Here is a 13547-nt window from a genome sequence, read left to right on the forward strand (position 1 = left end):
GAATTTTTATCCGCCGTTTGCTCTTATCCTCATCCGAAAAAAATATCGATTTTAAGCCCCCGTCATTTTCTTATTATTCCCACCCTTCGGCAGCAGTACAACTTCCAGAATGAATCATGATGCTGTGATAAATTAATGGAAAAATGGAGCCTGCGATTTAATACACTTTCTTCTATTTTGCAGCACGTTTTATCGCACGGCTAATGAACGGCAGCAGCGAAAGCACTCTCCGGGAATGGCAAAGTAACCCTCGGCAGCTGCTAAGGGAAAGAATTAACTTGCCCAGTCACTTTGGTTTTCATCACTGCTGCCTGCTGTGGTCCGTTGCACAGGGCAAGTGCAGCTCTTTACCTCCCTGATTGGTGGTTGGTTCGCAACATATAGGACAATTTCGTGTGCGGAATGCGAAATTAAAAGTTCGCATCTCGTTTTAGGCCGGCGCTTCAGGTTGCGAATCGAAAATGGCAGCCAATAGTGGCAGTAACCATAATCAGAGTAACTGCATTTTGATGGAATGATCATGATCACGTACTGGTTTATGAATCGATTGTAGTGTGTGAATAATTTGTAACAACTGAATTATGATTCCTCGATGCATGTGAATTGTTTGATCCTATGAAAATCTACTGACAATTCATCAAATGTTGTCCTTTAGATATTGAAATAGGTGTAATCTCGATAAGCCTCTAAGGGAGATTGGCAAACGTCTACAGTCCATTAAAAAAGTAAGTTTTAATAATTGGTCTACATATCTCTTGAGTGTAATGATCGTTCTTCTTTGAAATAAAAAGAACTAAAGAAAAACTGAATGATCATAGGGGAAATGGCTCTAATATTGGCCTATGGGTCTAAGATGAGGCCCATCGCTTAAAATCTTCTATTTATTAATTTTATCTAGATGAACACGTCATTGGGACGGTACTAATGGATATTTTTGGTAGCCATTTAAAATTTAGTCGATTGCTGAATTTACGTATGGGTCCAAATTAGGCGCATTTAGGCCGACATTACATACTTGACGGTTGATTGAGAACACCGATTGGTATAATCGATTTTGTTGAATAAAATAAACTTTTGGACAAGCTAAAAAAGAGGTGAATACCGAATTTTTTTATGTTCAATTTTAACCTGGATCGTGTATCAAGTTAAGGTTTATTTATTTTCTTCTTTTTTTCCTTTGATTTGTTTTCCGTCGATCTTGAACCGGGGGCTTTACTTCCCTTCCCTTCAATTAACCATTCTACCCTAGATGCTTCTAACGACCAACCAATAATATAAAAAACGGAAAGTATAGTACGAGATGTTCACGTTTTATTCATTTATTGGATTATTCTTAAACAGGCCCTATGTTTTCTGAATCATCTTGCCCCTTAAATGCTGCATAGTAGACCTGGCCGTTTTTGTGGTGCATTTTCGATGTGAAATATATATTATTAATTTTCCCACGCTTTGATTGCAATACTGATCTTTGGTTTTCCATACCATGAATGTAAAAAGTTGGTACAAATTGACAGTCCTATATCGGAAAAAAAATTGTTCAGGATCTTCTGATAAAAAATTTAAGTGAACTACATGCTTAATTAAAAACTAACTAGTTAGTGGTGAATGACCTTAATTCGGTTAAAACCCATATGTCATAATGGGAACACACCGTAATTGGAACGTATAGGCGTGACTGGTACATACCCTATTTTGAGAAAACAAAGAATATAATATCCGTTCGTCACCTATTCTACAAGGGAACGATGTTCTTAAACATATGATGAATTTACTCGTTTGACAGATATTTGACTTAATACGCCTTTTTCAAAAGTCAACTCACGTTCATTCGGATAAAGAATGGAATAACGTACAAGTTGTGAGTGGATGCTGTAAATTGCCCACCCTCCAACGAGCATGTGGAGCGACAAAAATGTTGCCTTTCCTTCGCCATTAGCCAACATGCCAACAACCATCCAGCAAAGTAGTAGTAGTAAGCAGGATAGCGAAAAATAAAAGCTAAGCTCCCTAGCCAGAAGACAAATGATCTCCATGAAAAGCTGTGAAAAAGTGTAGCGAAACACACACTGAATTTTAAAATATGTTTGTACAACAAATTCACCAAGTCGTCTAGTTGCTTGGAGTTGTACATGTCTGTCGCCTCTCGCACTCTGCCATCATACCGTTTTCTTTCGGTTGGTCGGTCGTCAGCCATAGGAGTCGGTGAGAAATGAATGAAGGCTGGATCGTGGCGTGGTTCCCATCTTTAGGATTCTCCCTGCGCATAGAGTGGCCTTCACTGTGTCGTTATTTATTTTCAAACATGTATATCATAATATATATTTCATCATATTTGTACCAGACGTGATGGCTGGTATAGAATACAAACACCATAATGACACTAATTAATTAAACTGGTTCGTGAAGTGCATGTGAGTATGGGATCAACGCGGTTTGTAAGCAGTTTGCGATCCCGTTGATTAAAAATGCTAATGAGTTGTAGTGAAAATTTAAATCAATATTCAATGTGGATATACGTCTAGGGAATACGATGTGGTTGTGATCATTGAAATGGTGAGTAGTACTTACAAGAGGTGAATAAAATGCTGAACTATCTACGCCAATGCTCGGGTATGGGTTCTGCTCGGTTGAAGGATATGGTGTACCGTACACACCAACACTACCGGTTGGTATCCGGGAGTAGCTGGACAGTGCTAACCGGGCCGAATCATATTGGCAGGAGCATACGGTTTGTCCTGATACAGGATCGGTCATAATAGGCCTGCCATTCTCACAGCAGGAGGTTGCCGGTGGCGCATTGTTTGAGGTTTGTGAGACAGCCCCGGGGCTTAAGGCACCTGATGGCGCGCCTGTTGCCGAACCACCCGGGCTCAATGATGGAGCGTTCGTGGCCGAGATTGGTGACTGTGAACTGGCGGTTGTCGTCTGTCCACCACCAACCAACAACTGCAAAGAAAACAGAAAGCAATGAAACCTTTTAATCAACCTACCCAAAATCACTGCCATTAAACCTAATTTCCCAGCCGCAAAAACCACACAAATTGAATTATTTATTAGCATAATCTTCATAGATCATATTATCCCACTTGAGTTCAACACGCCTCCGCGATTGCCCCTATCCCCCTTCAAAACCACACCTCAGCTCGTTCGGTTGTAATAATCACTTCAAGTGTTAATATATCGTCAAATATTGTCTTTTCATCTTTCGACACCACCATCATCATCGACAGCCGTATCGGCATCTTGCCTTCACTCTCATCCAAGTTACCTTTGATTCACTCTATTTCCCAAAACACCAGGCGGAGGAAAACAAAAGCAAAAAGAAACTGACAACCAACGCAACAAGCTAAATAAATAATGAATCTAATGGCCGGTTTTTGAAGAGTCAACCGGCTTCTCTGGGGTTTGACCTTCTTCCCACCCGTCCTCCCCTGACCTTTCTCTGGAGTTTGTTTCAGTACTTATTGCTGGAAGAGGCACACGGTGTTGATTATTTACGTTTGTTGTTCTATCCCCCGAAAAGAAAGAAAGAAGAACGTACCGTCTTCTGGATATTGGAGGGGAGAGCGGGGCACGCAGGGACGACGAAACCCCAAAAATTGTACGTCCATACGAGCAAGCGGGACAGAGTGACTGAGACGTCTCTTGAAAGGCAATGACAGCATGCCGACAGCCATGAGACAGCCGAAGCGGAACGATCCCCTTCTCGGCAAAGATGACAACATACAAACATATCAAATTACGCGATGATAGAACGTATAGTCAATTTGATTTTAATATTTGTCATATAATATGTTAATTTACAGTTAAATGAGATTAAAGGATTTCGGTTCCGCTGTTCGTTTTCAGCGATTAGTCGCATGAATGCGGGAAATTTAACGCAATAATGTCATGCCGAGCTCCCCTCAGTTGCTTAAAAGAAAGTAATAGAAGCCCAAGGTTTTTACAATGGCGGCACGAGTATGTCGCGAATCACCCTGAACGAATACCTAACCGTTTCCATCCATAATAACGCTACTTATGTTTCGCACATGGAGGTATAAACAACAACACAAGCTTCTTATTACTCGCTACACTACTTAACCCGTTCTTCTCGCCCGATTCGTAGTCATGGTGGTGACCCAGAGTGAGGGAGGAAGCACAAACGATAGGATTAACATTTAATTCTATTCTTCTTCTCGTGTCACATAAGATGCTTTATAGCTTTTAATTATGTCTGAAGATGTCGCTTTTAATAATACACACATTAGCTCCTGCTGCTGGGCCGTCGCTACTTTGTTACCATCATTATTGTGAGCTGTGGAAAGGGCATTTTTATATTAACTGGTACCCGGTTCAGAAGCAGAGAAAAGCCGCTTCCATCTTCCAGCCATGAACGTGGAGTGAAAAAATTTTCAACAAAAGTCACATTTAAGCACGACAGATTATGATGAGATGAGTAGTAGGTCAGGAAAGAAGGATGTCACAGGATTAACACTGCCTACTGCACTGCTCAACGGCTACTGAGATTTTTGTAGCCTAGACAAATTAAGCTACCCGACAAGTAATAATCAGAAAGCGACCAACTAATATGAACCCTTCAAACAGCGCGGCATTTTGGTTTGGATGTACCCCTTGTGCGGTATAGATCACGTTACATGGAAACACACTTATAGCAGGAAAAGTGCACTCCAAATCTGTAAATGTGATCGCTAATATTTCTAAAGCATATAGGTAAACCGTAATTATATCTCACCTTTTCGCCATATTTGCTGAAAAATTGCATCCCTTCGCGAGGTTTTCTCGGTGAGCAAGATCCAGATCGAGGAGATGCGAGGAATAAGAATGTTGGTGCATAAAATTCTTCCCAGTCCTGAGTCCACACCTGTTTTGGCGCAAAGGAATGAAAAGATTGTATTTGCCATTAGGCGATAAATTAACACCAATAGGGCAACAAATAACTGTGTTGCTTATTCTAGCCTACTAATTAGGCCTGATTCAATTCCACTTCGTGCATTGACTGAGCTAGAAATCATTTGTAAGTGAGAGGAAAGCAATGAAACCGTAGAGTGATTGCGGAAAATGGAATAGTTATGTTCGTTCAATACATTCATAGTTTCACGAGCCTGTAGGTATTTTTAAAAGTATTGACGTTGTGTAATAATAACTCTTTCAACAAAATACTGAAACAGTAAACTAAGGATGCTGAACGTTTTTAACGACACAGAAAAGCAACACCGGTTCGGTTAATGTTTCTGTTCTGCTGAATGAAGCTTGAAGCTTCCGCGCATCGGTCCCACTAGAGGTTGTTGTTGTAGTAGGCGGCAAATCACGTAGAACGAAGCAACAAAGCAGGACACCATCGAAAAATCATCACGCTTCATAAAGTAGGCGAAAAAGTGCTAATTAAAATGCAAATCAATTTGGCACGACCGACTACACCGGGTGAGACCGCAGCGCGTAACAATTAGCTGAAATTTGTAATTAGAATTTAGTCAAACAAACAAAAGTAAAACGGCCGGAACGAAATAACCCTCCCAAGACGTTTTTCTGTGCTTCGACGTTTGCCACCTCCTTGGGTTTGTTTGGTTTTGTTTTTATGGCCACATTTTCCCCCAGGTCAACTTTCATTGGCGGGGAACGCCTTCATTGGCGAAGGATCGCTCCAGAAGGAAAAGGAAATTTTACAACGCTTTCGTACTCATTTTAATGATGTCTTAAACAGAATTAATTTTGTGATTTATCTTACTGCTGTTTTGCTTTGTTTTTGCTCTCTCCGATGGCCATTTGCTTGTTGTACTTTACCAACCATAAAGATCCAATTAGAAATTCATTCTTTATGTTCACTGAGATGTAGAACATTTTTTCGTTTACTTGTTTGAAATTCTATGCTATAAACTTATCTTTCCATCGCTCCAATTTTCAAAAATAATAAAACAATTATTCCAAAGCGAAACGCTGCAGATTACCATCAGTAAAAGTTAGACATACTCTCCAAAAAATCATGCATTATCACCCGAAAATTATCCCATTGCTTACCCTCAACAGACTCAGTTTTATGTGCATTTAATATCTCTATTTTACTTAATTAAATAAACCGAATGTAAATATTTGCTCTTCCCTCACCACCACTGATGATGATTGCGGGTATTATTATAGTTGTATTTAATGAAGCTTGGCTTTTACTGGGTTTATATAACTGGATTTTATGATTTATTGCCGACAGGGCACAAACAAACAAAGGACCTAGTTGCTACTTTTGGTCGCACTTTGATTCTATTTAGTGCGTTGAATAGCTCGTCATCATTGACATATAGCTTTCTACTGACTGTCGGCACATGCTCGATTTCCTAGCTTCCACAGTAGTGAAACCATAGCATAATGATTATTACTGTCTCTTAACGAGCCGCTAGGTAAACGTGTTTAGTTCATGTACGCTTATTGACATATTCTTCAATTGGCCCTAACTCCGATGTCTCCACCGTGGTGAACAAAACTGTCTAACTTCAGAGCTTTATCTTTACGGCCCTAGCCATTATGAGCTATTTGAAAACCCCGTTCTGGTAACAGTTACTGCCAAACATGATAAATCAAAGCATAAGGACGGTCGCTCTTGCCGCCCCAACCGTTACACACTCAAGCCCTTTCCATCATAAATAATTAAGATAGCCGCAGTAAACTTCCGCCCTTGTCAACGTCGTAGCTGGCGGGGTCGATTCCCGGGACACTCTTACCAGTGGTAATTAGCGCAGAGCGAAGAAAGCTGGAAATAAGCGCTAAATTCCTCACGGTGTGTGTGGTGACAACGTGTCAAAAACACCCCTTGAAATTTCGGCGGCCAACCCACTCGTTCGGATGAATCAACGCCGTTCGGTGGTGTCGGTTATAGGGAAGGTCACTTCTTCGAAGCACAATCAATCATCACTGTTTTGGCAGTTAGCCGCGCGCCTCCACGTTCCGGAAGGGGCGGTTAATGTGCGTGCTGTGATGGAAGCGTTCTCGCGTACGAAATGGTAATCACCGAAGTTGGTAGAACGAAATATGTTCTACTCTACTTTCCATAATAATTACAACTCCTAATAGGAATGATTGAAGAACCCAAAAATGACCAATTAAATTCAGTGTTCTTCTATATATTTTTGCGTGTGAACAACGAAGTTTTTGTGTACAAACGAATTAGTGTTGACCTATGCAATCAATCCTAGTGGTGTATGCTCATAGGCTCCGGATTAGAATATTTTGTAAAATAAAAAATCGTTGTAAATAATTCAATCGGGTGGGAGCTTGGTCGTATGCTGACAGGGGGAGGGGGTGTGGGGGGCTCCACTCTTCGGAGGGTGCAGCCTATCCGAGGGTCTCTCCTCGATGCTAAGGCCGCTTTAACAGCGTCTAATATCCATGTTAGGGTTAACGGAGGCCGAGAACTCCACGAAATTTGGATTTAACCGCGAAATTTCAGTGATTCCGCGAGATGCCGCAAAATTTATGGAAAATGGCATAAGATGTTCAAAAAGTACTTTGTTTTGTTGTATGCAAAGCAATTGATTTTTCATGACGTTAATTAAATGTTCTAAGTAATAATTATAAATTAGATTCATATTTTTCGATTTCAAACTGACCAAAATGTCCGTATATGTCCTGGGTACTTCGGGTATATGCCAAAACCCATCATGCGACACATGACGGTGACGGAGGATCTATTTTGTTGATATCATAAATTGACAGTGGATGTGACAAAAACCCTATTATTCAATAGTTAAGCCATCAAATAACCAACATACCCCACTTTCCGTCTTACCCCGAATACCCCTATTGCGATTTTTGTGAGCTAAAAAACTTTCACGTAATTTCAAGTTTTTTTTCACATTTCTCGCAATTAAGCAATTAGCCTCGATTTTCCACTGTCCCTACTTATCATTCATAAATCTTGCAGATGAGTAAATAGATGGTAGATTAACCAGTCATGGCTGAAGGTTCCCATTACGGTGTGTTCCAAATTATAACATACACACTAAGATTTTTTTACAGGAGTCAGTATTTTTTTACTGGGTTTTTGAATTGCTGAAAAAGTCGGTAAAAATACAAATGACCGTTATCCGTAAGGAATCAATGAAATCGACCAATTTTATTTTCTATCATTTAATGGGGTTAACATAACTAAGTATATACAAGTTCAGAACAAATTTTCTAATTAATAAATTTTCCACAGATTTTTAAAATTTTACCGAACAGTTCCGGAATTCAAAAACTCAGTAAAACTGTACTGACTCGATTAGTGTGTACGTCATTTATGGCATATAGTAAAATTTTAAAAGAACCTAAGTTAGATTTACAAGAAATTTAAAATAAATTGAACTTTTTCCAGAAACGATAAACTGAGTCTGTTAAATTTTAACCATCTTGCAACTATCTATTCGTTCAATTCCAAATGATCGATGAAGTTCTAAAAACCAAACAGTAAAAAACAATATCAACCCTTTTCTCCATGTAAGAATGATGTCCTGTAATCTATATCATTATGCCACTAAAATTCAACGCTGCACATGCTTCTGTTTTCGGCAGTTTCGAGTAAATTTATCCGCCTCCATTCTTCGGACGACTCCGAACCATCATCTCCTGTAGAAATGAAAAGAAAAACTACACAAAACCTCGGCCAGAAAAAAATGACCATAATTTGCATCACAAATTTTCACCTCGCACTACTGTCTCGCCAAACAGTACATTAAATCGCAAAAATAACAGTAATCGTCTGGAGCTAAAGAGTTTTATAATATCATCATAAACATAACGATAATGATAATACCCAAAAGTATGCCTTCAGTCCCGAGGGCCTTCCATCGTGCTCCTCCCTGCTAGCATCGAAAGTTTTGTGTGAAACATGAGATCACTTTCCGAGCAGAGAAAAAAGTTTTATTACCAGCGTCTTCAGATCTGTCTTACAGAAAAAAAGATGCATCTCAATTCAAGTAGCCACAAAAATTTCCATCAGCCCAGATATTGACGTGCATGAGGAAAACCGAAACGGTAAGCATATTAAATTAAGCTGAACCAAACTTCGGTTCAAGAGATTTTGACCCCGCAGTAACCAGAAGGGGTTTCCATTTCATTCTCTTTTTGTGTTTTTTTTTTTTGTGAAACCCAACAACAAGAGCAAGCGAAAAAAATTGGCTGGTAGATTTTATCAGACTCAAGTTTAGTTGTCCACAAGACCGTTGAGTAGCAAAACTCCAAACCAGTAAAAGTCGATGGTTTCCAATACTTGCTCTAGGCCTTTTCCGTCGTTGCTTCGATGTGAGCTCATCAGCCGATGTCAGTACTGCGCCTCTGCTATATTTATGAATAAAAATGCATTTTAATACACGCAGAAATGTTATCAGTTCATATCTTCATAAGACGTGGAAGCACGGCAGTTATACGCTCATATAAAAATGACTAGAATACATATCATTTTCTGGTTCAGTTTCCTGCCCTTTCCCCGCCATAAGGTGATGCATTTTTTATGCCACGGCAACGACTTGCTGTGTGATCGATGCGGGAGCGTATCGCGGATCGGAGCCTATCAACTGGCCATTGATGGCGCACTGACTTCCATACGCCTAACCAACGAGTGCGACTGACAACCGTGGACAACTTCACGCATCATGCCGGTTTGGAGGTGAGCAGAAAAAAATGCAGAATGGGGGAAAAAGAGCAAACCAGAACACAATCCCATCCATACATTATAAATGTAAGATAAATTTGTTGAGATAAATCGTTTTATTGACAATTTATTGAAATATTTTGATAACATTCAATGATAATGATATCATTTTTTGATGTGATGAAAGTTTTATAAGTAGTTTTTCTCTCATCTCAGCTTGTATGAGAGATATTGATGTTTCCCCTCCAGCACTAGATTTATATTTATGAACGCACTGCGACGTTATGCTCCGGTTTTGCCGGACTGGTTTTCGAGGACATGGGAATGATTTATCGTCTGTCGTCTCTGTCTCTTCTATTCTGTCTCTTCCTGGGTTTTGAAAAAAACAACGTTTTTGCTGCCAAACTCCTCCTTATCGCTGGAATATACGTATTCCGTCGTAAGGTGGACCCGTACCAATAGCCTGTTCGCAAGTCTCTTGGCTGGATGGACACTCAGATCGATAACGACCGAGAAGCATAATTTCTTTCGGATTTTAGATCACATCTTGGCGCTTCACATATAGCCTCCAGACCGAAATCCCGGACTTTTCTCGTTTCACCTGTCCTTCTTCAAGTTCAATTAGCCAGGGTCAACAGTGAGGCGACCAAATTCCTTCCCTAATCGATTCCCGCTAAATGTGGCCCACTTAAGACCCATTTCGATCACAGTCCAAACTCACGTTCATACATCTTACTGGCGTTTGGAACTGACTTTGGTTGTATAGTTTTTCGAAAACAAAAAAAGTCTTTTCAATATGAGCTGTGGCTTATACGAAAAATTTAAATATTACTCCCATAAATATTTACATAATTTTCTACCGCCATCGCCGTTCTTATTAATGCTTTTTTAGGTTGAAACTGTTTATAATAACAACAATAAATTTCGCCGAATATTGTTATTACCACCATCACGCCCGACGGCGATTTTCGCTCGCCGCCGTCGACGCTTCTCGAGTCATCGAATGCAACCAGCCACCAAGCAACCAAGCATCGGGTGCAAGACACGGCTAACTGCGACTGAATTTATGGGCTCCAATCGACGCAGCCCCGAGCTAGTTTCGATCAATCAGTTCGCGAGCCCTTCCCGGATAGAAACATAGTAGCCCATGTCCGGCTCTGCGATACTCTTATCCAAGCAGCCCCGTCAGATGTTTTCGCACTTTGCCAAGTCGTTCCCTCATCGCATTTTCTTAGATTCTCCTCGATTCGCCATCAGAGCGGATAAATCATAATAAATAATAAATTACATTAATTGAGATATAAATATTACTATCGACAAATGGATAATTCATCATTTTGCTGCACTCCCCTCGCACTCTCACTCACAGTATGGCGAGCGGGTTGTTTGTAATGCGACTGGCTGTATCGATTACTACGGCCAGACGTGTGGGGTTCTTCACTCCGAGGTGTCTTAAATTAAAGGCGCTTCGGTCTCCACTGAAACGAAGTAAACTCATCCGTTCTCGGAAACGGCTCACACCTTACCGTAACTCCTTTCGCACGAACGCACGTGCTTTTGGATGACTTCCTGTGGCAGACTGGCGACGGAAAGTACCCGTAATCGATGCAACGAATGAGCTTCTTCAGTACCAACACATCATACCACTTTTGGTATGAGCTGTATCAAAAACGATTCCTCACCATTCAACTTCTGATTTTCCCGCTCACGTTTCCACCCCTGAAATTATACACATTATGTTCGTTTTTTTCCACTCTCACGACAATCGTTCGATAGGCACCATATGAACTTAATAGAAATGCCATTATTTCCCACAAAATCAATTTCATTCTGTCAATTTACGTCTTTATTTTTATCCACTCTTCACAACGCGTATGTGGAATCGGCCGTCAATTCCCAGCATAGAACTTTGACAGTGTACCCCAGGCAAAGTCCATCTGACGTCGTAGGTTGGAACCCAACATCTTCTACGAAAAACACAATCATGTAACGTACCTCCATACGTTATCGATGGTCATATCGTAGAAAAGGTAGGTATTCAACAGGGATGGGAAAGCGAGAGAATGAAATCTGTGTGCGAAATCAATTTCCAGACCTACATTCGTTGAAGTTTGCGAGATGATGGCCCACTCGGGAGACCGACGGGTAGTCAAATTCCCATACAATTTCACTGTCACGCTTGAGGTTGAGGTTAGGTCAGGCCGAGGCAAAAAATAGGCAATAAAAATCAGTTATGATAACTCTTTTGGGACGATCATGCTCCTCAATCTTATTTGAAAATGCCAAACAAATTGCATATGTTACATAATCACAGTAATGCCATGGACACACTTGGATGACAAACTATGAGCGTGAGCATTATTTGTATAATAAATTATAAGTACATCCATGGTCACACTTGTATACTTCATTCATAAGCATAATTTTCAAGTTGGACTCTTTAAATTTAACAGGAGTCGTAGAACAACAACTTTGGGTTTAATTTTTGGACATTTCTTTAAAATATTTTCGTTTCGGTTGCAAAGAAACAAGTTATAACAATCTTTTAAAATATGTTTGTGCGCGTAAAAAAGTAAAACAGTTCAAATTTGACCAAAAACTGTTGTTCTATAATTTTTGTCAATTTTAAAATGTTCAACCTGAAAATTTCACAAAAGTTAGTATTTTTCATGAGCTTTTCAATAATAAATAATTAAAAAACATTGGATGCGGACATTCATTTTTGGATGTTTTAATTTTGTTTTATTATGCTCTATATTTCCCTGCAACTTTGCCTCAGTCGTAATTTTTCTTTTGAAATTTAAGTGCAATAAAAAATATAGATTGCAACATTTTGAAATGTTTAGCAAGATTCAATATAACCCAATTTTAGCACAATTGTGAATGATTGCCCATAACAAACAATTGTACAAAGTTTCAGGCAAATCGGAGGAGGTCTAGCATGATTTTTTTTTTTTGCTATTTGGCCTGGAAGAGCTATTGTTTGTTTTGCTCCATAAATGTATGTACTAGTAAAGAGGGTACACAAGTAGATGAGAATATCAAATCAATTTCAAGTTGTACTTTTTAAATTGGGAAACAGAACATCAGAAAATGCTATTAGTTTGATTCTTTTGTAACGCTTTCGCTGAAACGTCACTACGTTAGGCTCAATTATGAGTTCAAGCGAGTTAGCCGCGATATCAACGAGGGATTCAGAGGAAACTCAAGTCGCACCCGAAGTCATTCTGGAATTACGTAAATGAGCAGCGCAAGGAATCCGGCCTACCTTCTTCAATGGTGTTGAATGGAGCAGTTGCTTCCACTCCTCAGCAGATCTGTCGCTTGTTTTCTGAGAAGTTCGCCAGTGTTTTCACGAATGAGAGATTAACTGACGAACACGTTACCCTAGCAGCTAGTAATGTTTCACTGTACGGTCAAACAGTGGGTGCGATGGATGTCAACGTCGAGATGATTTCCACTGCCGCATCAAAACTCAAGTCGTCTTTCAATCCAGGACCCGATGGCGTTCCATCCGTATTCCTGAAAAAGCATATCGCCAGCTTGCTGATGCCCATGCTTCACCTATTTCGATTGTCCATCTCGAGTGGTACATTTCCATCTTGTTGGAAATTCGCACATATGTTTCCTATCCACAAAAAGGGCAGCAAACGGGATGTGGACAATTATCGTGGAATTACGTCGTTGAGTGCAGTTTCGAAGTTATTCGAGTTAGTCATCATGGAGCCTCTACTCTCTTATTGTAAGCAGTATCTAAGTGGTGATCAACACGACTACTTCCACAAATCTGCTGTGTTTGACATCGTATCTTACGGAAAGCATGGCAGAGAGGACTCAAACAGACGTCATATACACCGACTTGTCAGCTGCCTTCGATAAGGTAAATCATGCCATCGCGATTGCCAAGTTGCATAGGCTTGGGGTCAGC

General features: G+C 40.1%; 1 protein-coding gene across 3 annotated transcripts in view; it reads right to left on the reverse strand.

The window, feature by feature from the left end:
• The window catches only part of LOC135703024 (homeobox protein araucan-like), a 232970-nt gene that overhangs the window by 82627 nt on the left and 136796 nt on the right, over positions 1–13547 (reverse strand). For all 3 annotated transcript variants that reach the window (XM_065224120.1, XM_065224119.1, XM_065224121.1), the window contains one exon: positions 2569–2946. In XM_065224120.1, coding sequence (XP_065080192.1) covers positions 2569–2946 — 378 coding nt within the window. The remainder of the gene's footprint in view (positions 1–2568; positions 2947–13547) is intronic.

This window comes from Ochlerotatus camptorhynchus, unplaced genomic scaffold (assembly GCF_037179485.1).
Source record: "Ochlerotatus camptorhynchus isolate MF236.1 unplaced genomic scaffold, CSIRO-AGI_Acam_v1.1 ptg000205l, whole genome shotgun sequence".
Classification (NCBI taxonomy): Eukaryota; Metazoa; Arthropoda; class Insecta; order Diptera; family Culicidae; genus Ochlerotatus; species Ochlerotatus camptorhynchus.